The sequence below is a fragment of the Furipterus horrens genome, unplaced genomic scaffold, assembly GCF_987537825.1.
Source record: "Furipterus horrens unplaced genomic scaffold, mFurHor1.1.pri manual_scaffold_3, whole genome shotgun sequence".
NCBI classification, from domain to species: Eukaryota; Metazoa; Chordata; class Mammalia; order Chiroptera; family Furipteridae; genus Furipterus; species Furipterus horrens.
In genome coordinates this window covers 105,596,017-105,623,703 of record NW_028327173.1, presented here as the reverse complement: position 1 = coordinate 105,623,703, position 27,687 = coordinate 105,596,017, and the positions used below count along the sequence as shown (strand labels likewise).

The window sequence follows — 27,687 nt, the reverse complement described above, 5'->3', positions numbered from 1 at the left end:
TAATTCTCTCATGTTGTAAACCCATTTATTCAGTTCTTTAAGCAGAAAGCCTCCAAATGTACAACAGCAAATTCTTTGATGCCCAAGGCTAATACTGCAGTGCCAGAGAAGTATAGGTAGGGAATGAAAAGGGCACTAAGAGAGGGGCTGACTACCACATAGTACATCCTCAAGACTATGTCTATGACCGCTTTTAAACTTTATTTCACTTGTTTTGGGAAGGTACACAATTTGATCTATCCCCAGACAACCCTAAATCCATGATTTGCTGGCCCTGACAACAAGGAAATTCTATATAAATGACTTTTGTCTTCAGCTAATTTACCAGTCAGTGCCTCCCATGTATGTTTATTTAGCTGACTTGGATGTCAGCTGGTTGCCAGGAAATTAGAGTTCTCTTAGCACATAAAGTGACAACAAAACTGCAAAACTAACAGACTTCTAATAGTTCATTTTCTGTTTTCCAATGCAAACACAGGGAACGATATCTAATTTCAGTTCAAGCTCATTTGCTTTTTATTAAAGTCCAAGTTACCACTACATGGTTTGGTATTCAATAAAGGAAAACTTGTTCAAATAAAGTAATATGTTATCATCAGTATTTCCAGGTGATTGTTTATAATCAAGTAGCATTATCAGTAAATCCTTGGAAAGCCCATCTGTAAGAGAAAGCATGAAGAATTAGTCAGGAAATAAAAGGTAAAAATGTTTAAAATAACCTTCTTTAGAGCAACAGCCAGGAAATCACTGCCTCTATGTAGCCTTTTCTGTGGCTTTTTTGTTTATACACCTGGTACTTACCATGTTAAGTCTTTTTTAAAAAATTGATTTAAGAGACAGAGAGGAAGGAGAGAAACACCACTCTGTTGTTTCACTTATTCATACATTCATTGGCTGCTTATTTATTTTTAATTTAAAAAAAAATTGATATTAGGAAGGGAGGGTTGGAGGGAGCAGGAGAGGGGAGGGGGGAGAGGGGGGGAGAGAGAGAGAGAGAGAGAGAGAGAGAGAGAGAGAGAGAGAGATCAATTTGCTGTTCCACTTATTTATGTATTCATTGGTTGATTCTTCTATGTGCCCTGTCCAGGGATTGAACAGGCAAGAACCTGAAACTCTGCCGTATAGGGACAATGCTCTAACCAACTAAGCTACACTGCCAGGGCTGTGTCAGTTTTCTTTTCCAATCAGAAAAGTGTTGGGAAGTTGCCCTTAAAATTTTTCTTTTAGTCCTGGCCAAGTAGCCCAGTTGGTTGGAGCGCCATCCCATACACCAGAAGGTTGCTGGTCTAGTTTCTAGTCAGGGCACATACCTAGGTTGTGGGTTCAATTCCATTGCAATGTGTATGGAAGGCAACTAATCGATGTTTCTCTCTCTGCCTTCTCTCTCTCTCTAAAATCAATAAACACATCCTTGGGTGAGGATTTTAAAAAAAAGGAAAAATTTTTTAAAGAAACATGTTACTGAAGCAAGAATATAGTCTATATAACAAAGATCTTCTGGACTCCTTGGAATAACACTTGATAAAAAATTAAGCCCAAGTGTTTAAACAACCCCTCAAGAGTCCATTATGAAATATGAACCATAGATAAGAGTTTCAAAACTAGAACTAGGAAATCTTCTATTCTGAATACCTAGTTTTCTTCAAGTACTCATGGACATTTTTAATAACAAACAAAAACCTTTCCATATATTACAAAGATGAGCTATCTTATTTCAGAAGGTGGTGGTTGTCGACAAAGATAAAATTAAGACTGCTGCTCAAAAAGGCAAGCCCAAAAGTAGATTATAGTAAAACCTCAAAGCATTTTCTGCTTAGTCTGTAAGCAGGAAAACTGAATGTTCACTAATGATACCCTAAGCTGGCTTACTGGTTCTGTATCTTGTGAAGGATCTGATATTAGTTCGTCAAATAATTTTTGGGTCCAATTTTATTTAAGCCTCATATTTTAGCTTTGAGAAATAAGAGTACGGCCTTTATAAATGCCAACACAGGACATATGGCACAGTAAGAGCAGTGAACTCTGGAGCCAGTCTGCCTAGGTTTAAATGTGGATTCTACCACCTGGACTTTGGACAACATGCCTCAGTTTTATCAGCAGTAAACAATAAAATGAGAATAATTATAATAATAGTAACCACCTCACAGGACTGTTTATCAGGATTAAATGAGGTAATATGTATACAGCACTTAAAACTGTGCCTGATGCATATCAAAAAATTATATATACTGTATGTGTTTGTTAAATTTATAAAAAATGAGTTACTGCTTACATATTTTGTTTTGCAAAGAATTTTCTGCACACTGTTCACTACCTAGACAATTTTGTAGCTGGTTTTATTACCTAATCTGTCTTTCCATAAAAAACAAGGTATCAAATAAGTTTTTATTATTGAAGAACATTTACTTGATTATTAAATTCTAACCTGGGCACTCAAAAACAAAAGCATTAAATTAATAAAACCTTGCTGTTAAAAATAAACAGATGTATAAAAGCATGCACGGTAAACATATTGAATACAGTGAATTACTTTTAGTTTTTGGCAGGTCAATGGGCTTGAATGAAGACAGGGTACCCAGGGGGCTTCAACTCTAGGTGTAACCAATCATTTCTTGGTGTGTGTGTATGGGGGGGGGGGGGAACTTGAGCAAATTTGGCAAAATAATAATATCTGAAAACCTGGGAGTGGTTAACATTTATTCTCTATGCTATTCTTTATGCTTGAATTATTTTATATAAATTTTTTATTAAGGAGACCTTTATTCCCCTTTCCACCAGTAAAAGAACAATCATAACAACTAAAAATAACAATTCTAAAATAGAGACAGATTCATAGGTAGAGAGCAGGCTGGGTGGGGGGGTTGTTTAGCGGGTAGAGGGACTGAGAACAAAAGAAAAAGGACTGATGGACATGGACATCAGTATGGTGATTACAGTGAGGGGAGGGAGTACGAGGGGGATAAATGGTAATGAAAAAATACAATAAAAAATAAATTTTTTTAAAAAAGAAAAACAAATACTAACAATCCTAGCTTCTTAAAGTTATCATTAATTATTGGTACTCTCTAAATCTCTCTGCTCACAGCCTCTAACAAGCAAATTAAAAGGTCTTACTCTGAGAACACTGAAATGTCACTCATTCACTCCCTGGATTCTTTTCTGCTTTATTTAATGGTATGTTACTTACCCATAGCGTTTATACTTTGTCAAGGCCCAGTTCCTCTGGAGTGGAGATACCCAGTTCATTTAAAGTTGGTCTAAGTTCCTGAATGACATAAGGGTAGATTTCCTTATGAGGTCCTGCTTTGTCCTGATGGCAAAGAAAATATTCAGATTTAGTTCTCTGAAAAGCAATTTCTATTTACAAAATGAACTTGAAAATGCTTTTAGTCACATATGCAGAGGCTAGTAGCAAAATATGTCACCTACTTTTAAGTTAACATATTCGTTTAACAAAGAGAGCAACTTTCTGGGCACTATTGTAGGTAGAGTTTTAAGACACTTTGAAAATAAGACAATTAGACTAAATTCAGAAAAAATTTTCAAAGCTTGAGTTACTGCAAAACAAGGTGGCGATGACAGAATTTTGTGAAAGTTATTAAACATGTCCAGTAGGCAACAGGAATAATTAGGTTAACAGAGGAAAATTTTTAAACTTTGCCTCCAATTTGAGACCCTAACTGAATTAACTACTAGTGCTGAGTGAACTGATAGCTTACAGAACCCTTATCTTACCCACTGCAGATAAAGTAATGTCACACTTTTTCTTTTACAGACCTTGAATTTCCTTCCTATAGACCATGTCTTTTCATGATGAGCTACAAATAGACAATACTTATCTCCAGGGCAAGAGTTTTCACGAATTCTGCTATTTTTCTGTCTTTAACAAATTCTAAGTCTCCTTAGTTGTATTTTTTAAATTTTAAAATTCTTGTTGAAAATAAAACATATTTATTTGCTCATTACAGAAAAATCAGTAACTATAATCAAACAAGAGGGAGAATATGTCCACCTATATTTTCATCTATCTATCTTTAAATATATTTTAATAAAATGGGGTCACACCACAAAAACGGTTTCATAATTTTCTTCAGTTAATATGTTATAAGTATGTTTAATGTTAAACATGTTTTTAAACATTAAGAGATGTGTAATAACCACTTCTGGGAAGTCTTAAAAAACCACTAACAACATTTAATTTCATATTACAAATAGCACAAAGATAAATTATAGCAAAACCTTTCTATATCCTTAAAATAAATTCTCAACTGAAGCGCTGAACTTTAAGAGTATCAAGCACAATTTTTAAAATATGCTTTATTGATTTTGCTGTTACAGTTGTCCCAATTTCTTTTCTCTTTTTTCCCTTCCATCCAGTGACCCACCCTCCCTCCAGTTGTCCTCACCCCAGTCCATGCCCATTGGTTGTGCATATAGTTCTTCTCAACATCTTCCTATCTACTCCACTCCCTCCTACCATGCTTCTTAATTCCTGTACCATCTCCTCCCTTTCTCCCATTCCCCCTCCTCGTTGACCTCCCCTCCATGTTCCCTATACCTATAATTCTTTTTCCACTCCGGTTGCCTACTTAGTTTGCCTTTGTTTTGATTCCCTAGCTTCTGTTGTTGGTTGTCGTGATAGTTTTCATTTTAATGTTCATAGTTTTGATCCTCTTTCTCCTAAACAAGTCCCTTTCAACATTTCATATAACAGTGGTTTGGATCTGATGAACTCCTTCAGTTTTACTCTGTCCTGGAAGCACTTTCTCTGCCCTTCTATTCTGAATGACAGTTTCACTGGATAGAGTAATCTTGGCTGTAGGTTTTTGCTTTTCATTATTTTGAATATTTCTTGGCAGTCCCTTCTTGCCTGCAGTTTCTTTTGAGAAATCAGCTGATAGTCTTATTAGGACCCGTTTGTACGTAATTCTCTTCACTCTTGCTGCTTTTCAGATTCTCTCTTTATCCTTAATTTCTGACATTTCAATTATAATGTGTCTTGGTGTGGTTCTCTCTGGGTCCAGTATTTTTGGAATTCTCTGTGCTTCCTGGACCTGTAATTCTATTTCTTTCCCCAAGTTAGGGAAGTCCTGCTTCATTATTTTTTCACATAATTTTTCAATTTCTAGTACTTCTTCACCTTCTGGCAACCCTATGATTCGGATGTTGGCCCACTTATAGCTGTCCCATGTTTCTGAGCCTCTCCTCACTTTCCTCACTTTTCATTTCCTCTTTCTGCACTGGTTGGCTGTTCCTTCCCTATGTTCCGATTTGTTGATTTGATCCCTGGTTTTCTTTCTCCCTCACCACTTGTTTCGTATATGTTTTTGTTCATTTCAGCACAACTAGCCTTCATTCCTTCCCCGTGTTGTTTAAGATCCAGTTAGATCTGTAAGCTTTCTTATAACTAGAGCTCTGAACTGTGCCTCAGAAAGATTTCCTGTCTGCTGAGCCCTTAGATTAGATATTTGCTGTCTGGTCAGCTGCATCACCGGGATCTCTATCATGATCTGTGCCATCCTGACAGTTTTGTGTTTACCTTTGCTTCCTGGGCAGGGCTGTCACACCTCCTACGCTATAGGGGGTGGAGCCCCGTGCACTCATCATTACTGGGTGACCCTTCTTACCACACTGTGGCACTTTGTGTGGGGGCGGGGGTCCAAGATTGATTCCTGCCATTCACTCTCCACTGAGAGACCGGGAGCCTCCTCCTCCATCCCCACGTCCTCTGGCCCTCACAGTCCGAGGCAATGGGGGTCTGCCTTCCCCGGCATTGGAATCGTGAGTTAACGGGTCTGGTCTGCAGCCGGGAGTGCTCCCCAGGCGCTTCTCGCCTCCCCTTAAATACAGGTGTATGTGCTTACTGCCGTCCCACCGCCGTCTGCACAGCTAACTGCTGCCAGCACAGCTTGACCTCTCAGGCCCGGCTTTGCCCCTCCTACCTGTCCGGACAAGCACCACTTATTTATAACTTTATATGTTGGACTTCCATGTAGCTTTATTTTCTGGAACTTCTGGTTATTTCTGGTTTTGCGGTCGCTGTATTCCTTCTTAGTTGAGGAGGGAGATGAAGTGTGTCGGTCTAGGCCTCCATCTTGGCTGGAAGTCCTCAAGCCCAATTTTTTTTTAAAGTATATTTTATTGATTGTTGTTACAGTAGTTCCAATTTTTTTCCCCTTTGCTCCCCTCTGCCCAGTATCCTCCTTCCCTCCAGCAATCTCACCCCTTAGTTCATGTCCATGCATATAATTTCTTCTTATTTTTTTTTTTAAAGGGGGCAAAGGGGCCTCCGGCGCAGGGTCGTAGGGAGGTGGGTTGTCAGTAGGATTGGAAGTGTCCAAGTGTAAGAAGCAAGGAAACCGGTGGCTCCCAGATCAGTAGAAAATAATTTGCAGTGAAGGGCAAATGTATTTAGGAGGGTTTTTTGAGCCAGAGTTAACAATATTAGCATTAGAAAAGGGGCATTCCATGGCTTAGCACAAATGCCTCTGAGAACGAAGGACATCTGTAATCCGAGGGGAGGGCGTTTATTACTAAACCCTGGGAAATGGGAAAATGCAGCCTGGCAGCCCAGCAAACAAAACAGGGAAACACCAAGGAAGGGCTGGAGATAGACCTATAACCAGATTACTCTTAATTTAGTTAATTGCATTATATTAAAACTCCGGAGTATTCAGCATGGAAAAACAGAGATGGAGAAGGGGTGGGGAGCGCGGCGATAGGATAAGAACAGCCAGCTTGATCCTCTTGGTAAGGATCTTTGGTTTTTGCCTGCACCCAAAGCTGCAGGTCTGTGAATAAACAACTGCTTCGGTTACTGCTAAAATCCTGTGTTCCGGTGTTTTATTGTGAGTATTTTTTTGTATAAGAAAAAAGGAGAAGGGGTTATAGGGGGTGCAGAAGGTCGAGAGGAAGGTGACTTTTTCCTGAGAAGGTGGGTAGTGAGCTGTCTGCAGAGAGAGTGTTTGCTCCGAAGAGTCCAGAAAGCCTGAGCATAGGGAAGTTCTGACCACTTGCCCGAATGTCAGAGAAAATTATCAAGGTCTGTGAGAACTCCGAAGTCAAGTGAGCCGTTTTCCAGCTACCAACTCTGGTTATTTAGAGGATATTGGGGCCACACGACGGTGGACAGAAAAGACAAGTCAACAGGCCTTGACTTCTCCATTTAGTTGGAGAGATTTGAGATTATGGACTAAACACCCAAGAGGGGTATCTTTGGGTGTGAGGGACTGGCCAATTCCCATGGCAATGGTTAGGGTTAATGTGAATCTGAGAAAGAGGAGTAGGGTGATTCCAAGCCAACGTTCCTGCCTCCACAATCTGTCGAGACGAGTGTCCCCATTTTGACCAGAGAGTGGAGGGCCAAAAGCCAAGAGGAGAGGCGCTGGTTCATCCCAGGCATCCCTAGGAGTTGTCAGGCCCTGGAGAGTGGGTCTGGATTGACCCGAGGAGTCAAATGACCCCGAGAGTGGTTCTGATGAGCACTCAGATTTAGAGCCAGACTGCCCGGAATGGTCTCAGATAGACCAGGAAACAGAACCACTGGGGGAGACTAAGGCGGGGACTCACCTATGAATCTAAGGGTTGGTGTTGATTGTGAGTAAATGGCATTCAGGGAAGGGGTTGTAGGAAAAAGGAGGTAAATGGGTCAGCAAGCCAGAGGGGAAGCTCAAGCTGCTGACTCATGGAGGTCTGAGCGACTCCGGGTCCAAGGATTGGGGGCCAGCTCAGGGCCCAAGTCCGACTCGGGAGTCCCAGTTGAGCTGGTGTCCCAATCCTGGGTTTCGGCACCATAATGTAAGAATGATGTTGCTCAGAAAGCCATCAAGACGCAACGAGCAGGAAAAAAGAAGTTTATTGAGGGAATCAGCAAGCAGGGAGGGAGCCATGCCACGAGCGGCTCCAACTCCCCATGCATATAAGTTCTTTGGCTTCATCCTTTCCTATATTATTCTTAACTTCCCCCTGTCTATTTTGTACCAACCGATTATGCTTCTTAATCCCTGCGCCATTTCCCCATTTCTCCCCCTCCCCCCTCCCAGCTAATAACCCTCCAAATGATCCCCATACCTATGATTCTGTTCCTATTCTGATTTGCTTAGTTAGGTTTATTTGTATTTTTTAGGTTCAGTTGTTGATAGTTGCAAATTTGTTGTCATTTTAGTGTTCATTGTTTTGATCTTCTTTTTCTTAAGTTAAGTCCCTTTGACATTTCATATTATAATGGCTTGGTGATGATGAACTCCTTTAGCTTTACCTTGTCTGGGAAGCACTTCATCTGCCCTTCCATTCCAAACGACAGATTTGCTGGCTAGAGTAATCTTGGTTGTAGATTGCTTTTCATTGCATTGAATACTGCTTGCCAGTCCCTTCCTGCCTGCAAAGTGTCCTCTGAGAAATCAGCTGATAGGCACTCCCTGTAGGCAACTCTCCACCTCTCTCTTGCTGCTCCCAGGACTCTCTCTTTATCTTTCACCTTTGGCATCTCAATCATGATGTGTCCTGGTGTGGTCCCCTCTGGGTCCAGCTTGCCGGGACCCCCTGTGCTTCCCAGACCTGTATGTCCCTCTCCTTCACAACATTTGGGAAGTTTTCCTCATTTTTTTCAATTCTTGCTTCCTCATTCTGCACTGGTTGACTGTTTTTTTCTTCCTTATGTTCCAAAGCATTGATTTGAACCCCGGTTTCCTTCCCTTCACTATTGGTTTTGTGTGGATTTTCCTTCATTTCACTTAGCATAGCCTTCACTTCTTTTATACATTTGTTGTACTCAAGCATATCTATCAAGCCTGTGAGCATCTTTATCACCAGTGTTTTGAATTCTGCATCTATTACGTTCTCTATCTCCTCATCACTTAGTTCTACCACTGGAACCTTGATCTGTACCCTCTTTTGGGCCATACTTCTCTGTCTCCTCATCTTGACAGGCTCCTGTGTTTGTTTGTCTCTGTGTCTTAGGTAGAGCTGTCCAATCTGTTATGTTGTAAGGGGTGGAGCTTTAGGGATTTGTCAGTACAGGGCAAACCGTTTTACCACGTTGTGGCGCTGTATGTGGGGGAGGGGTCCGAGAGGGAACAATGCCGCCTGCCCAACACTCATCCCTTTTTCAGGCATCTCTCCCACTTCCCCACTGGACTGATGCCCCTCTAGCTGCTGCCCTGGCCATCATTCCCAGAGTGGGTTGGCCTGTGGACGTTCTAGGACCGTGAGGGCCCTTTAAACAAGTGGACTCTGCTGAAAGACTGGTAGTTTCTGTCTCCACCCCAACCCCCACTGGTCTGCACAGTCAGAAGCAACGAGGCTTGATTTTCCCCAGTGCTGGGACCATGGACTGCGAGGTCCAGTGAGGACCTGGGAACGCTCTCTAGGTGTCCGTCCTGGCTTTTTAAAACGTGTGACTGCACTTTCCGCTGGCTTGCTGCCGCCGCCGCCGCCGCCACCACACCATGTCCTCTCTGCCATGGCTCCGCTCCTCCTACCTGTCTGGATGAGTATTTCTTCTTTATATCTTTGTTTGCTGGACTTCCATGCACTTTGATTTTCTGGAACTTCTGGTTGTTTCTAGTTTTGTGGTAGTTGTATTCCTTCTTCGTTGTGGAGGGAGATGGAGCATGTGAGTCTAGACCTCCATCTCGGCTGTAAGTCCTCAAGCACAATTTTTAAGGCCTGGGATAAAGTCAAGTTGCACTCCAGGAAAATTATTAATGATAATGTATACTCTCTCTAGCTATATAAGAACTAATTTTAGGTATTTTAACAAATTCAAAAATACAGAATATGCTGATACCTAATGAAAAGATCACATATTTCCAGAACAACTTTAGCATTATTTTACTGACCTTAACAACCTCTAGGATGCGAACAGCACTAGCAAAATCATTTAACCGTCTGCACGCTCGCAAAGCAGCATCAATGATTTTGGGTTCTGGAACCAGGTCATAACCAACAAGCGTGTTCATCCCTGTCAAATTAAAAAGAAGGGCCATATCAACCTGAAATATTCTCACTTAGACTATAATTTAGTTATCTATATTTTTACTGAATCACAGACATGTGACTTTGTCTGTTTTAGCCTGTGACATTGGGATTTAAAATGAATATGTATTTGGTCTTTGTCCCTGTTTCTGGCACAGAATCCCAAACCCTTCTGGAATTTTCTAAGTGATGAGAGCACAATGGTGCCTGTTGTTATATTAAGCAGGTAGCTTTTGGACCCTCACCCAAGAGTGGGGGCTGATTGCCAGTAAAGGCCAACACTGTGGTTAGAAGATTGGAATTTTTAGGACTTCTGGTCAAGATGGTGGTATAGGTAAACAAAGCTCACCTCCTCGCACAACCATATCAAAATTACAACTAAATTATAGAACCATCATTCAGAACTGTCAGAAATTGAGCTGAATGGAAGCCCTACCACTACAGAATTAAAAAACAAACTACATCATGACTGGTAGGAGGGGCAGAGGTGCAGAATGGACTGGTTCCACATCCATCTGTAGCAGATAAAAATCAGCAGGGACATCTGAGGAGTGAAGAGTCTCAGTCCCACAACACGTCCCCCAGCCCAGGGTTCAAGTGGCAGAAAGAGAAGATGCCATAAGTTCTGGCTGTAAAAGCCAATGGGATAGAGGTTGTGGAAGACAGAAAGTGCTGGAATCAGTGGAAGTTCCACTCAAAGGGCCCACACACAGACTTACTCAGATTCATTTGATCTGAGCTCCAGCACAAAGGCAGCAGCCTGAAAGGCATCAGAGACAGATGGGGAGGAACTGAATTATCTCACATCAGAGTGAGAGCTGGGAGGCAGCTTTCTCCCAGACAGAGGTGCTGGCAGAAGCTATTGATCCTTTTCCGAGCCCTTCCTGCACAGAGCTACACAGCTGACAGGCAGGCTCTGTATCAGAGACATCACAAAACTGGTTATACTGTTTGCCCCACCCTGGTGGTTCTGAGGCCCTGCCACTCCCAACTTGTGGGTCAACCCAAGCTGTTTCCAGTGGCCTTTCTATACAAATGGCTTGTCTTGGCCAATGCTTCAGATTTTCCTAAATTCTCTCAAATGAGGAGCATCTGGCTTCAGCAAGCCCCATACCTCTCACTAAGTGGCCAGAGGCTTGGCGACAGCAGCAGCCAGCCTTGGTTCACAGCTTGGCCTCGCCTGGATACCTCCAAGCCCAGCACAAGTAGCAGCCATCTGCAGATCGCTTTGTAGCTCATGCTGTGTGACTCCAGACAGAACACAGGTGGTGGCTGACCTTGGACATACCAAGAGCAATCAATGCTCAACTACAATAGAAGGATATACACAGCTAACACAGTCCACATACCTCAAGAACCCAGCTTGGGTAATAGAGGAGGCTGTGCCACTGGGCCCTACAGGACACCTACTATATTGAGACACTACCAAGCTAGGGAGATGTAGCAGCTGTACTTAATACATAGAAACACAGGGAGGCTACCAAAATGAGGAGACAAAGAAACATGGCCTAAATGAAAGGACAGAACAAAACTCCAGAAAAAGAACTAAACAAAATGGAGACAAGCAAGCTACTAGATGCAGAGTTCAAAACACTGGTTATGAGAATGCTCAATGAACTTAGGGGAAGAGCAGATGAACTCAGAGATAACACCAACAGCATAAAAAAGGACATGAGAATCATAAAAAAGACCCAGTTAGAAATAAAGGATACACTAACTGTAATAAATAACAATTTACAGGTAATCAACAGTAGAGTGGATGAAACAGAGAATCGAATTAGTGATTTGGAATAAGGAAGCAAAAAAAAAAAAAAAATCAGAAGAGCAAGAAGAAAAAAGAATCCAAAAAAGTATAAGGACCCTATGGGAAAACTTTAAGCATACCAACATTTACATACAGGAGTGCTGGAAGGAGAAGAGAGAGAAACAACTGGAAATCTATTTGAAAAAAACAATGAAAGAAAACTTCTCTCACTTGGTGAAGGAAATAGTCACACAAGTCCATGAAGCACAGAGAGTCCCAAACAAGATGAACTTAAAGAGACCCACACTAAGACACATCATAATTAAAATGCCACAGGTTAAAGACAAAGAGAAAATCTTAAAAGCAGCAAGAGAAAAGCAGTCAATTGTGGGCAACCGCTCCTCATGGTTTAGGGAATTGTAGCCCCGGCCTGAGCATGACTGCTGACAGCATTCTGGTTGTGCTTGTCTTTAAGTCTCAACATAAGGCTGTGTGTGCAACATGACTGAAAACTACTCAGAGGGTTGCTGTGGGAATTAGATTTGAAAAATACTTATTATACTTTTATGCTTTAGAACTTGCTCTGCTTTCTTTATCTGTAGTATAACATAAACAGTCTCTAGATAAGAATGTATAAAACCCTGCACCTAATGCCAGTGTGGCGTCAAGATGTTTGATAGACCCTGACGCAGACTGGCCACTGTGCCCTCAGTACTAGTACATGTAATCTGTTACTGTCAACTGTAATCCTAACACCTCCAAACTATTGATGATTCATGAATCTTGACCTTGTTGTATCTCTCATGTGTATCCTCCTCAATAAAAGGCATGAGAGAAGAAGGTCTAATTGCTGTTCTCCACTAGAGAGAGCAGTCACCTTCCTTCCCCCAGACATAATAAAGTGTCCTGGGTAAAAGTTTGTTCCGCTGTGGTCATGAAGCCTCTGTTGGACAGAGCGACTTCCAACTGAGCCTAGGGTGTGTGAGGCACCTCCGCCTCAGTCAATTACCTACAAGTGAGTTCCCATAAGACTGTCAGCTGATTTCTCAAAAGAAACTGCAGTCTAGAAGGGAATGGCAAGAAATATTCAGTGATGAAAAATAAGGACCTACAACTAAGAGTACTCTATCCAGCAAAGCTACCGTTTGGAATTGAACGACAGATAAAGAATTTCTCAGGCAAGAAAAAAAACTAAAGGAGTACATCGCCACCAAACAAGCATTATATGAAATGTTAAAGGGTGTTCTTTAAGAAGAATAAACAAATAAACAATAAAATGGGAACAAATATGTATCTATAAACAATTGAATCTAAAAAACAAAATAAAACAAATAAGCATAACAGAAACAGAATCCTAGAGAACATTTTGATGCTTGCCAGATTGGGGTCGGGGGGCATGTGAGGGTTGGATGAAAGAAGTGAAGGGATTAAGAAGTACAAATTAGTAGTTACAGAATAGTCACAGGGGATGTAAAGTACAGCATAGGGAATAGAATAGCCAAGAAACATATATGTATGACTCATGGACATGGAGAATGGGGTGGGGATTTCCTGCGGGAGTGGAGAGGGCTGGGTGGACAAGGGCAAAGGGGGAAAATCAGGACAACTGTAATAGCATAATCAATAAAATATAATTTTAAAAAAGGAGAAGAGAGGAATTTTCAGTCCCACCCCCTGATTTCCAAGGAGGGGAGAGGGGCTTGACGTTGAATTAATTGCCAATGGCCAAGGGTTTAGTCAATCATGGCTAGGTAAATAAAGCCTCCATCAAAACCACAGGACAGCCCCTTAGTCCTTTTGTGGAGAGCTTCCAGAAGACACTGTGCCAGCCCCACACTCCATGAGGATAGAAGCATTTGGCACATTGTCTTATGTATCTCTTCACCAGGCGTTGATTTGTATCCTTTAATAACCTTTGTAATAAATTGTTAATCTAATGAGTAAACAGGTTTTCTTGAGATCTGGAGCCATTCGAACCCAAGGAGAGGGTTGTGGGAATTCTGAGTTGTAGCCAGTAGGTCAGAAGCACAGATTAACAACCTGGGCCTGCAAAACATCCTCTAAAGTGGAGGATAGTCTTGTAGTCTTGTGAGACTGAGCCCTTTACCTGTGGAATCTGATTCTACTGGGTAGGGTAGATAATGCCACATTAGGTTGAATTCTTGGACACCTGTTGGGTCCAGATTTGTTTGTTGGTGTGGGGAAGCCTCCACACACACATTGGAATTGGATCTTGGAACCCTACTGGGCCTCTATTCTTTTATTTATAAAATGGGAGAATCTACTTTTAACAAATTCTAGATAATAAAGTCAGAATTTCCTTAAATGAAAACACTACTTTCATAATAATCTGCTGGTTTCGTTTCAAATAAGAGGGTCATTTTCAACTCATACCTTTAACTCTCAGTACAATGTATACAGTATGGTTTAAGATAGACTCAACTGAATAGTAACCTAAAAATAATCAGAGAAATATTAAATCAGAGTTAATGAAGCCCAAATGAAGACATTAAAGAGATACAGAGGCCCTGGCTGGTGTGGCTCAGTGGACTGAGCGCTGCCTGCGATCCAAAGGGTCACCGGTTCAATTCCCCGTCAGGGCACATGCCAGGGTTGCAGGCCAGGTCCCCAGTTGGGGGAGCAAGAGGCAACCATACATGAATGTTTCTTCCCCTCTCTTTCTCCCTCCCTTCCCCTCTCTCTAAAAATAAATTTTAAAAATCTTTTTTAAAAAAAGAAAGAAATAGAAAAACAGCGCTGACTCAAACATTCAACCAGAAAATGATTGGGCATGATTACTTCCAGTTTTGCACAAAATTACACATCATAAAATTTAAGATTCTCTAACAAAAGGGCGGAATTTCTGTTCTTTTCATTATTTCTCAAAATTATTCAATAAAAATTTCCCTTGTGGCCCTGGCTGGTGTGACTCAGTGGGTTGAGCACCAGCCTACAAATTGATAGGCTGCTGGTTTGATTTCCAGTCAGGGCACATGCCTGGGTTGCAGGCCAGGTCCCCAGCTGGGTGCTTGCAAGAGGTAACCAACTGATGTTTCTCTCGCACATTGATGTTTGTCTCCTTCTCTTTCTCCTTCCCTTCCCCTCTCTCTGAAGATAAATAAAATCTTTGAAAAAATAAAACAAAACAAAACAAAGGACACCAGTGACTGTAATGCTAGAATATAGTTAGAGACTATACTCTTGGTCTGAGATAAATTGCCTATTCTTAAAATAAGTTATCTACCAGTCTAACTATTAGAATAGTTATTAATGTTACTTATTAATGTTAAATACATATCCATAAATTTAGGAAAAATAAGTTCTAGTTTACTTAGACTGGATATTCAGGGCAAGAGAAATCATAACTGAGAATAAAAATAACAAAAAACCCATACTATGACCAAGAAGGGAGAAGAACCAAGTGACTAGTTGCATAAATTATTTAAAAGATACAAAATTTAACTCTTGTTCACCCTGACCTAGCATTACATCAGCAGCTTCAGAGGTGGTTTTGTCCCCCAGGAGACATTTTTGATTGTCAAAGCTGGGGGCTGGAGGAAGTAGTGGTGGCACCTAGTGGGCAGAAGCCAAGGAGGATGTTAAACATGCTACAATGCAAAGGGCAGCCATTGCAAGCAAGAATTATCTGGTCCAAAATGTCAACTGTGCCTGCTTGAAAATCCTGCTTTACAGGAAACACTCACTGTGGAAGCTATGTTATTTTCTAACTCCAAGTTGCATGAGAGTATTCAGCTTACATAATGCATGTTTTCAAAATAGTTGCTTTTAACAAAGAAGTGGAAGATATACAAACAGTTCAAAATTCTATACCAAAGTAAGACGGTTTCATAGTCTATATTCCAATTACCTTTACGCAATTCCCAGGCATCAATATCTGGCTTGTTGAAGTATGTCACCCAACGAGCATCAAATTCCTCATCTGTCTCATGTGACCCATGTGAGTAGCAGCGAACTGATTGCATAGCTACAATGAGGAAAGAAGAACATCAATGTACAGAAATAGTACTTGATATAGCCTGTCGATATGTAAAGGCTTTTTTTGTTTTTCTTATTGTGTTAATAATATACATAATATAAAATTTACTGTCTTAACTATTTTTAAATGTACACTTTATTGGTATTAAATACATTTGATGCCTTAAGTTTTGAATCAACTCTATGTCACAGTAGGAAAATTATTTAACAGGTCCAATGAAACAAATCTTATGTACTGATATGAAAAAACATCTTAGATGTATGTTTATGCTTTTTTCCCCTAATATGTAATGCTAGCTTGATATTGTTAACATTGGTTATTTTTAGAAGGAAAAACTTTATTTCTTTATACACTTCTAAAATGTCTGAATTTTTACAATAAGCAGAGTATTAATTCCTAATTTAAAATAATTTTCATTCTACATCCTGGCTGATGTTGTTCAGTGGACTGAGCGCTGGCCTGCGAACCAAAAGGTCACTGGTTCAATCCTGGTCAGGGTACAGGCTGGGTGTGGGCCAGGTCCCCAGCTGGGGATTTGCGAGAGGCAATTGATCAATGTTTCTCTCACAGATCAATGTTTCTCTTCCTCTCTTTCTCCCTCCATTCCCCTATCTCTAAAAATAAATAAAATCCTTAAAAAAATAATGTTCATTCTAGTTCTTCGGTGACTTTATAAGATATATTTTTGAAAAATTAAAAAAATCTTATGCTCTCTATTAAATTATATTCCAAAATAAATTACACATCCTAACAAAGCAATGGTAATTTAAAAACTTTTATCAAACTATATAGCCTCCGCCCCACAAATTCTGATAAATCCCCTAAGAGGGAACATGTTCTCTGACTTATACCCAGATGAAAAAACACTACCTTATAAGATTAAAAAATATATAAAACTATCCTCTTACAGGAATGGTGTTGTTAGGCATTCACAATGATCTAACGTTTGACATACTGCCAGAAGCTGTTCTACAATACAGCCTCTAAAAAACTAGGCTGTCCCAAACCGTTGGCAATAGAATTGTTTGTATTTTTATACCAAAAAAGGTTGGGAAAGCGCAAAATTTGCATGTGGCTTATGCCCAGGATGATTTTGCAGAGTTTGTGCTGTGAGACCTAAGGTTCTAATGAGATTGTCTAAAACAAAAAAACATGTCTGCAGGGCCTATGGTGGATCCATATGTGCTAAATGTGTCTGTGACAGGATCAAGCGTGCTCTCCTTATTGAGCAGAAAATTGTGGTGAAAATATTGAAGGCACAAGCACAGAGTCAGAAAGCTAAATAAAAATGAAGCTTTTGCCCTTGCCGGTGTGACTCAGTGGACTGAGTGCTGGCCTGTGAACCAAAGGGTCACTGGTTTGATTCCCAGTCAGGGCACATGCCTGGGTTGCAGGCCAGGTCCCCAGTTGGGGGCGTATGAGAAACATACACCATTGATGTTTCTCTCCCTCTTTCTCCCTCCCTTTCCCCCTCTCTAAAAATAAATAAAATCTTTAAAAAAGACAAAGAAAAAAATGAAGGTTTTTTGAGTAATAAAAATTAAAAGGCTTGTTCTGTTAAAAAAAATATAACATTGTCAAGTAAACAAGACACACTTAGCATTCTATGCCTAATCATTATACCCTTTGTATTACCATATGAAAAGCCTTTCCATTTTAGTACTGCCTGTCAAATGACACTGAATTAGGAGTTAGGAAATCTGGATTCTTTCTAAACAGCCTCTGTATGGAAGGGGAGGGGGAAAAGGAAATTTTACCTTTGGGTTTTAGCAAGCAGCAGAGTATAGAAGTATCCGACCACTAGTTAAATTTAAAATGAAGGCCAGCCCTGGTGTGGCTCAGTGGATTGAGCACTGGCCTGCGAACCAAAGGGTCGCGGGCTTGATTCCCAGTCGGGGCACATGCCTGGACTGCAGACCAGGTCCCCGGTTGGGGGCATGAGAGAGACAACCACACATCGATGTTTCTCTCCTTCTCTTTCTCCCTCCCCCTCCCCCTCCCTAAAAATAAATAAAATATTAATAAAAAAAAAAAATGAAGGCCAGTTAACACTGCCTAGGACTTAGCATTTTGTAGGTAGGTACTAAATAAATGGTAGTTATAAATTAATCCTTATCTAAAAAGGTTTTAATCAGTCTTCTATTTATGAAAATTGTAATTTATAGAAATAAAACATTCATTAAACTGCACTTCCTGTTAGATGAATTAGACAAGCTTGGTATAGTTTCTTTCTTTTTTCTCCCATTTATTTTTATTGTATTTTTTTCCGTTACATTTATTCTCCCTATACCCTCTTCTACCTCTATCCACTGCTGGTATAGGTTTAAATTATTTTTTAAAGGCTTATTGAAAAACAAAAACAAAACAAAACAAAACCCAAACCAAAAGATACTAGGCAGAAACCTCTGGGCTCTAAGTGTACTCTTAAATTTAAATGCTAGGTGTATCCTATACATCTTTAATCTCATAAATGACGAGACAGTGAAAAAAAAAGAAAGAAGGCAAAACAAGATGAAAAGATGGAATACTAGTGAGATGGACTGTCACTGCTAGATTAAGCAAAAGGATTGACTTAAATTACCACTTGACCTATATCAAAATATCTGTCATTAGTCACAGGGGACCACAGCTCAAGTCCCGGTCTTACCAGAAATCTAAATTACCTCCACAATCCAAGACCAGAATAAAGTGGGACATGTATATAAATAGGCTTGAATTGGACACCCTTTAATTTCCATGACAAGAAAAAAGAATGGATTTCTAGACCTAAAAGTATTTGGTGAGTGCAGACATTTAATCAAAACTATACAGATATTTAATAACTCTTACAAGACTAATATTCATATTTAATGTATCAGAAAGCATAGATCACAACAATGTTCATAACCACCGTTAACAAAAACTTATAAGCTACCTTTTTCAAAAACTAAAGTTATACTTCACTAAATACTTAAAGTGTAAAATGGTACAACTACTTCGAAAGACTGTTTAACAGTTTATTAAAGTTAAACACACCCCTACCATACCAACGAGTAATTACACTTCTAAGTATTTACCAAGGAAAATGAAATATATGTACTCCAACCCAGAGGTAATTATTAAGTGTACCTTTCTTACCACTCAGAAAGCATTTCATGATAACCAGTTTTCTTGCTCAGTTGGGCTTGCATTCATCAGATGACTGGTAGCTTTGTATTGTTTTCTTTTTCTTTTCTTTTAAGTATATTTTAGAGATTATGTTGTTATAGTAATCCCCAGTACCAGCTTCCCTCCAGCAATCCCACCCACCTTAGTTCATGTCCATGGGTCGCGCATATAAATTCTTTGGCTTCACCCTCTCCTATATTATTTTTAACATCCCCCTCTCTATTTTGTACCAACCAATTATGCTTCTTAATCCTTGCACCATTTCACCATTTCTTCCCCTTCCCCCTCCCAGCTGATAACCCTCCAAATAATCCTATACCTATGGTTCTGTTCCTATCCTGGTTTGCTTAGTTGGATTTTGTTCTTATTTTTTAGATTCAGTTGTTGATAGTTGTGAGTTTGTTGTTATTTTAATATTCAGTTTTTATCTTTTTCTTAAATAAGTCCCTTTAACATTTTGTATAATAATGGCTTGGTGATCATGAACTCCTTTAGCTTGACCTTGTCTGGGAAGCACTTTATCTGCCCCTCCATTCTAAATGCTAGCTTTGCTGGATAAAGTGATCTTGGTTGTAGGTCCTTGCTTTTTCTTCACCTTGAATACTTTTTGCCAATCCCTTCTTGTCTGCAAAGTTTCTTTGGAGAAATTAGTTGATAGTCTTATAGGCACCTCTTTGCAGGTAACTCTCTGCTCTTCTCTTGCTGCTTTTAAGTTTCTCTTTTTATCTTGAACATTTGGCATTTTAATAATGATGTGTCTTGGTGTGGTCCTCTTTGGGTCTAGCTTCTTTGGAACTCTCTGTGCTTCCTGGACCTGTATGCTTATTTCCTTCGCCAAATTTGAGAAGTGTTCCTTCATTATTTTTCCACATAAACATTCAATTTCCTGCTCTTCCTCTTCTCCTTCTGGCACACCTATGATTCAGATATTGGCACGTTTACAGTTGTCCCAGAGGTTCCTAAGCCTCTCCTCATTTTTTTCAATTGTTGTTTCTTCATTCTGTACTGGCTGTTTTTTTTTTTTCTTCCTATGTGCCACATCATTGAACACCAGTTTCCTTCCCTTCACCATTGGTTTTGTGTGGATTTTCCTTCGTTTCATTTAGCATAGCCTTCACTTCTTCCCTTATGTGTTTGCCATACATAAGCATATCTGTCAAGCCTGTGAGCATCTTTATCACCAGTATTTTGAACTCTAAGTCTGTCAGGTTGTCTACCTCCTCAGTGCTTAGTTCTCCCACTGGAGCCTTGATCCGTTCCCTTTTGAGCCATACTTCTCTGTCTCCTCATCTTGACAGGCTCCTGTGTTTGTCTGCCTCTGTGTCTTAGGTAGAGCTGTCGCTCCTGTTACATTTTAAGGGGCGGAGCCTTACGTTTTTGTCAGTACGAGCGACCTGTTTCATCACACTGTGGTGCTGTACGTGGGGGAGAGGCCTGACAGGAAGCAATGCTGCTTGCTTAGCACTCGCCCCTTTTCCAGGCACTTCTCCCACTTCTGAATGGGACAGGCACCTCTCTAGCTGTTGCCCTGGCCGTTGTTCCCAGAGTGAGTGTGTCTGTGGACATTCTAGGACTGTGGGGGCCCTTTAAACAAGTGGACTCTGCTAAGAGTCTGGCAGTTTCTCCCTCTGCCCTTAACCCCCACTGGTTTTCAGAGTCAGAAGCAATGAGGCTTTATTTCCCCTGGCGCTGGAACCATGAGCTGTGTGGTCTGGTCTGGTGCTGAAACCGTTTCCCACGTGTCCCTCCCTACTTTTTAAAATGTGTGACTGTGTTTTCCACCTGCTTGCTGCTGCCACCGCCATCAGACCACATCCTCCCCACCCTGGCTCCGCCCCTCCTACCTGTCTGGATGAGTATTTCTTTTTGTTTTTTTTAAGTATATTTTATTGATTATGTTGTTACAGTAGTTGCAATTTTTTTCCCCTTTGCTCCTCTCTGCCCAGTAACGCCCTTCCCTCAAACAATCCCATCCCCCCTTAGTTCATGTCCAGGGCTCATGCATATAAGTTCTTTGGCTTCACCCTTTCCTATATTATTATCACCCCCCGTGTCTATTTTGTACCAATCGATTATGCTTCTTAATCCCTGCACCATATCCCCATTTTTCCCTCTCTCCCCTCCCAGCTGATAACCCTCCAAATGATCCCCATACCTATGATTCTGTTCCTATTCTGGTTTGCTTAGTTAGGTTTGTTTGTATTTTTTAGGTTCAGCTGTTGATAGTTGTGAGTTTGTTGTCATTTTAGTGTTCACGGTTTTGATCTTCTTTTTCTTAAGTAAGTCCCTTTGACATTTCATATTATAATGGCTTGGTGATGAAGAACTCCTTTAGCTTTACCTTGTCTGGAAAGCACTTCATCTGCCCTTCCATTCCAAATGATAGCCTTGCTGGATAAAGCAGTCCTGGTGGCAGGTTGCCTTTCATCACATTGAACACTGCTTTCTAGTCCCTTCCTGCCTGCAAAGTGTCCTCTGAGAAATCAGCTGATAGTCCTATAGACACCCCCCACCCCCATAGGCAACTCTCCACCTCTCTCTTGCTGCTCCCAGGACTCTCTCTTCATCTTTCACCTTTGGCATCTCAATCATGATGTGTCCTGGTGTGGTCCCCTCTGCGTCCAGCTTGCCGGGACCCTCTGTGCTTCCCAGACCTGTATGTCCCTCTCCTTCGCAAAATTTGGGAAGTTTTCCTCATTTTTTTCAATTCTTGCTTCCTCATTCTGCACTGATTGGCTGTTTTTTTCTTCCTTATGTTCCAAAACATTGATTTGAACCCCGGTTTCCTTCCCTTCACTATTGGTTTTGTGTGGATTTTCCTTCGTTTCACTTAGCATAGCCTTCACTTCTTTTATACATTTGTTGTACTCAAGGATATCTGTCAAGCCTATGAGTATTTTTATCACCAGTGTTTTGAATTCTGCGTTTGTTAGGTTGTCTATCTCCTCATCTGTTAGGTTGGCTATCTTCTTGTCGCTTAGTTCTCCCACTGGAATCTTGATCCATTCCCCCTCTTGGGCCATACTTCTCTGTCTCCTCATTCTGACAGGCTCCTATGTTTGTTTGCCTCCATGTCCCAGGTGGAGCTGTTGCTCCTGTTATGTTGTAAGGGGAGGAGCCTTAGGGATTCATCAGTACAGGGCAACCCATTTCACCATGTTGTGGCGCTGTATGTGGTGGAGGGGTCCAAGAGGAAACAATGCTGCCTGCCCAGCACTTGCCCCTTTTCCAGGCACCTCTCTCACTTTCACACCAGACTGGCTCCCCTCTAACTGCTGTCTGGCCATTGTTCCCAGAGTGGGTGGGTCTGTGGGGACATTCTAGGACCATGAAGGCCCTTTACACAAGTGGACTCTGCTGAAAGACGGGTAGTTTCTGCCTCCACCTCAACCCCCACTGGTCTGCACAGTCAGAAGCAACAAGGCTTTATTTTTCCTGGTGCTGGGACCATGAGCTGCTAGGTCCAGCAAGGACCTGGGAACAATCCCCAGGTGTCCCTTCTGACTTAAAACGTGTGACTGCGCTTTCTGCTGGCCTGCCATCATACTGCATCCTCTCAGCCCCTCCTATGTGTCTGGATGAGTATTTCTTCTTTATATCTTTGTTTGCCGGACTTCCATACAGTCTGATTTTCTGTAACTTCTGGTTGTTTCTAGTTTTGAGGTAGTTGTACTCCTTCTTAGTTGTGGGGGGAGATGCAGCATGTCTGTCTACGCCTACATCTTGGCCGGATGTCTAACAATTACTCTGGATGAGTATTTCTTTATAATTTTGTTTGTTGGACTTCCATGCAGCTCAATTTTCTGAAATTTCTGGTTGTCTATAGTTTTGAGGTAGCTATATTCCTTCTTAGTGGTGAGGGAGATGCAGCGTGTCTGTCTAGGCCTGTATCTTGGCCAGAAGTCTTGTATTGTTTTCTCATTGTGAAAAAGATGACCAGCAACTGCAAATTCTAGTCAAGGAGGTCAATGGATCATCTTCAATAATTTGTTTACCTTACTTCTGGGGAGTCCCAATTACAAACTGGCTGTATTTAAAACAATGACAATAACAAAACACCTTATATGAAACAACTATTTAAAACACCAAGCATGCACCAGGAACACACATCCCTTCCAGGAGGGCAAAAAGACTCTCCCACATGGTTTAAATTATATTCCTAATTCCAGTAATGGGTAGAGTAGCATCCATTCTCATGGTTATGAACATGTCCCCCATATGCTTAACATTTTGATTTTTAAACTGTATAGGCATTCTCTCTCTCCCCACCACTGACCCTACTTAAGTACAGCCTTTCTACCTAGTTGAGGATTTTAAGGCAAACTATTTTAGAAAACAATTGCTCTGTGCTTTCATATAATCTGAAGGTACCAGAGTAAAGAAAGGGAAGCAGCTGTAAGGAAAAAAAAAAAAAAAAAAAAGCTGGGCCAGCCCTGGCCAGGTGGCTCAGTTGGTTGGAGCATCATCCTGTACACCAAAGGTTGTGGGTTTGATCACCTGTCAGGGCACATACCTAGGTTGCAGTTTCAATGCCCTGATGGGGTATATAAGGGAGGCAACCAATTAATGTCTCTCTTTCTCTCCCCCTCCTCCCTTCCTCTTTGTCTAAAATGAATAAACACATCCTTGGGGCTTTTTTACAACCTCAATCTAAAAAATCTAATTCTAATAATGCTTTTTGACTTTCAGTTAAGCATCTATTTTTAAAAAGTTAACATATTAAGGAAAATGAAGGGGCTCATTAATCCCTTTGGTTTAAACAGATAGCCTTCCACTTAATAACTAATCAGCTGGAACAAAGCCCAAAGAATGAATATTTTGATGGTGAATCTAGAAGCAAGGGAAAGCAGAAATTAGTGGAGAGGGAACATGAACGAATTCAAAGGCAGAATTATTGAGGTGCAGGGCTTAAAAGCAGGTATGGACCTTGGGGCTCAAACGCTAGAAATCTAGAAATGTGGGAGTAGTGTGGAAAGGAAGGTTGGAAGGTAGTAAAAAGTGCCACTTAAATTCATCCCTGCACCAAAAAAGGAAAAGAGAAAGCCACCCTTCCCCAATTTTTAGGGTAAGGATGTAGGAGCAAGGACTGTATAGGTTTTAAGGTTTGACTAAAGAAACTAGCCATTGTTTAAAACATTTTAATTATCTAATTCTACAGTTATTGGAAAACAACTGTTTCAAGTTGGAGGCTTCTTCATGGTCCAAATATGAAATTTGGGTTGCTACTTAACTACAGCAAACTTGAGGCCACTCTTGGGTTAACCTCACTAGAGCTCTTTCATATATGCTTTCATTTGACTTTGGACCACCTCATCTAAGAACCTTACTTTTTTCTGACTTTAAATTGCAAAAAACCTCTTCAGTTGCATAATAAATGCTAAAATGAAATGCACTATAACGGAGCAAATATGTATTAAGCATTAGTGCCAGACAAGGTGCTAAGAGTTATTTTATCTCACTTAAACCTCACAACTACCAAATATTATCCTGATTTTAGAGATGAGGTGACTGAGTCTTAAGGTTAACTAACATGTCCAAGGTCACACAGCTAGAAAGCCACTGACACAACTGTAAGCAATACTGACACCCTGTGGCAAATATTTAGGTCTACATATGACAAACACCTAAAATACAACTTTTTGTTTATGAATTATACTCAAGAGTGGGAATAGAACACTTAGGAGATAAACCACTATGTCCAAACTTACTAAGAAAAATAGAATCCCTTTAATTTATTATTTGCCAAAAACCTGTGCCTTTTCCTCAACCTGTCACAAGATGTAACAATTCTTTTGAAGGTCATAAAAACCTCCCCAAAATGTGTCTGTATCACATTTTGATAAGGAAGAATAAAAAACCATAAAACCTGATAAACATCAGGATGAGTCAAAAACAACTATGGCTAAGAAACAGAAAATGGTTCTACCATCATTTTAGGAGCCAGTGCCACATGGTGGGTTTCCTGTTCTATGAAATAAAGTGGTTTTCGTGGTCTGGGAAGTGTACGCTAGCCTTACCATTCTATGATATATTATAGAAGATAAAATCTAAACTGAATGAAGTAAAACATACTCCTTAGTTGCTTAAGTGTCTGCTTAAAAACACTCAAAATAGTCAAGAAAACCTTGTTAGTTTTGAGTTTGTGAGTTTACATGTTAAAATATGCATAGTTAGGTGCTAAATGATGTAGCAATCATTAAAAGCAATAATTAAAAACATAGAGCTGGACAGTCACCTGGAACACATATATAAAGGGAAGAAATAATAATAAACCGGAATCAGCAGCACATCTCACACTCCAACAATGAGGCTTCTAACCCGAAGCAAACAGTAAAGCCTTCCCATGTCTCTAGAATGCAACATTCCTGGTCTGTGGTACCCCACTTTCGACACAGTAATACTCTTATCATGACCTATTCAGGTTCTCTTTCAGACCTCAGGAAACCACACACGTCCATCTATCCTAAACGTGGAATTAGAACGTGGCACAGCAGGCTCTAAAAATTAACAGAAAGGTCTGTGAAGGCGACCCAGAAAACATCAACTGATAAATGCCTGATAAAAAAGTATACTGTGTCCCACAAGAAGGCATACTGTGTTCTTGAAAGACGCTGGGAGCCGCGGTGCAGGGGTCTACGGAAGAGCCTCTCCAGCCTCAACACTGAGCGGCGCGCATGCGGCTCAATGTCACCTTCGCCAAAGCGCTGAGGGCGGCGGACACTCCCAGTCAGGTGGCGGCAGGGGTCAGCGCCAGGACATAGTCTCGGCCCAGGGACCGAAAGGGTCGCGTGGACGCGGGAGGTGCGCTGAGCCTTCTCTTTGGCACCCACAGCAGGTCCACACTCGAGGTGCCCCCACCAGGGAAGGAGCCCTGAGGTAGGCCCTGGGGGCGCGGCGGGGAGGGCGGCCAGCGGCCACTAGGTTCGGACGCCCGCCGGCAAGGCAGCCTAGGCCGCGAAGCGAGCCTGCCCTCGAGTGGCGGCAGGGACCCAGGTCACCGCAAGGACACGGGGGCACAGGCGGTGCCAGGAGGGGGCCTTACCGGCGGCGGGACCTGAGGCTGGTACGGGGTGCAGAAGACCTCGAGGGCTGGCCCGGGTGGCTGCAGCTGCTGCTACGGAGCAGCGGCGGAGAGCGGCGCCCAGCATGACAGCGATGGCGGCGCGCAGGCTGAACTCGAAGAGAAGCCGGTTGTGAGCTCACCAGCCGTTCTGGAGCTTGCGGGGGTCGGGCTCACGTGCTGACGCACAGTGGGCGGAGCGTGAGGCCCCGCCCACTGCCTGGGCGGGACGAGGTACTCCGCGGCTGCTGGCGAGCTACGGTAGGCACGCTAAGGACAAACCGTTTCCGGGCCGCGTTTTGCCAGGTCTGTGGTTCAGTGGACGGTGGCAGGTATCAGAAAGCTAGGATGGGGGGAATGGGTGGAGGGAGCAGTGGAAGGTGTCGTTGTCTGGCTCCGGAAGTGTCTCCATCACCTCAGAATGGGAATAATAATAATAATGACAAGTTATAATAAAAATACCTTTGCTTCCCACTACCTTCTGTTTGAGCCTAAAAGAAGGAAGGGGGGGAGGGGAGAAGCAACTGCCTACATATAAGGGACCTTATTAATAATTTCTTACGTCACAAATCCACAAGCATTAAAAAAAATTTACTGATAGGGGAAATCAAGAGTTAAAAAATGTTAGCTTTAAGTTATATTTAATAGGCTTAGCCATTAATGCATGTGGAAAGCTATTGTTCCAGGAACTGGAATGTATGACGGGACATACCCCGACTCCAGAAGATCCACAAGCAGCTAGACCTTTGTGCCCCAGGAGGACTGCAAGGAATCAAGATGGTATCTGAGCCATTGTGCTCCAGGGAAAGAATGTCCTGCCACCCAGGACACACATAATCACCCGTCAGCTTGGAAAATTGCTGGACTGCAGCTTTTATCTAATTACCCTTTTCCCTGAATTCCAAACCCCTTACCTACACTTTTCTTCCCCTTATAAAAAAGGCGGCTTGAGATGAAATGTAAGATGGTCTTCTAGGGTCTGTAACCCTTTGTCTTCCCAGATTGCCAGGTCATGTGAATAAAGCGCCCATAAAGATTCATTCCTAGTCTTCACTTCCTGATTCTGGTAGTGACAGGCAGCAAGAACACCGACTTCTGGTTTCACTTTACAGATAAGGAAACAGGCTCGGAAATTAGATTATTTGCCAGTAATCAAGGCTCTATTCACCAAATCTGTAATTTCAAGAACTCACCTGGATATTTCTGGCCAAGCTTCTGCATCCAGTGTGAGGTTTTCAAGGCTTTTAATATCTAATCTGGCCTTACTAACTACATCTTGACTTTGAGTTCCTGGGTACTTTTCCCAGGCTTGAATTACCTCACTTCCACCAGAGATAATGAGACAGTTTCTTTTGTCTTGGTCTTTCTCGTTCTCTATCCCTGACTCACTAAGAAAATTAAAAATGGACTTTCAGTCTCTTCCTCAGTCCAGGCCCTCTCTCCTGGGTATTGGCATCTGTGTTTTTCTTTTTTCCTTCCTAGCAGAGCGTCTTTAGGGGGTACAAACCTGGCTGGGAAAAGGATAAAATAGCTGTTTTCAAAGCACCCCCTCACCTTCTCCAACCAGCCTAACCAAAGGACACCTGGGAAAGTTTTGACCTCTTTGCGTTTCAATGAACATTCATCAAATCTCCAAGAGCCAGAAGCTCAAGATGAGAAAGTACTGGAGTATGTTGCAACTGAATCCCAACTGGTCACTCTACTGCTGTCAGTCTCTCTACTTTGTGTAAAGTCTTTAGATTGGCTACTAAAGTGTTATTGTTT

The 27,687-nt window shown here is 41.5% G+C and overlaps 1 protein-coding gene, 1 long non-coding RNA gene and 1 pseudogene across 2 annotated transcripts; 2 read left to right on the top strand and 1 right to left on the bottom strand.

Annotated features, from left to right (window-relative positions):
* Positions 1–492: 492 nt before the first annotated feature.
* On the bottom strand, positions 493–26,105 carry COX5A (cytochrome c oxidase subunit 5A). Its single transcript, XM_090270002.1, has 5 exons — positions 25,906–26,105; positions 15,588–15,704; positions 9,840–9,961; positions 3,188–3,310; positions 493–659 (listed from the first exon to the last, which is right to left on the bottom strand). The coding sequence occupies exons 1-4, from the start codon at positions 26,009–26,011 to the stop codon at positions 3,197–3,199; spliced, it is 459 nt and encodes a 152-aa protein (XP_090126128.1). The 5' UTR covers positions 26,012–26,105; the 3' UTR covers positions 493–659; positions 3,188–3,196.
* On the top strand, positions 16,651–17,002 carry LOC150015655 (large ribosomal subunit protein eL34 pseudogene; annotated as a pseudogene).
* On the top strand, positions 25,493–26,963 carry LOC150015653 (uncharacterized). The gene is made up of 2 exons (XR_016509755.1): positions 25,493–26,255; positions 26,598–26,963. It is a non-coding gene; the product is annotated as an uncharacterized LOC150015653 (long non-coding RNA).
* Positions 26,964–27,687: the final 724 nt, after the last annotated feature.

Excerpts from the sequence above, each read along its gene's own strand:
- COX5A (XM_090270002.1), bottom strand. The coding sequence starts at position 26,011 with ATGCTGGGCGCCGCTCTCCGCCGCTGCTCCGTAGCAGCAGCTGCAGCC. Across the intron at positions 9,962-15,587 it reads TGCCTGGGAATTGCGTAAAG|GGATGAACACGCTTGTTGGT; the intron begins GTAATTGGAATA and ends TTAATTTGACAG. Across the intron at positions 3,311-9,839 it reads GCATCCTAGAGGTTGTTAAG|GACAAAGCAGGACCTCATAA; the intron begins GTCAGTAAAATA and ends CTTTGCCATCAG.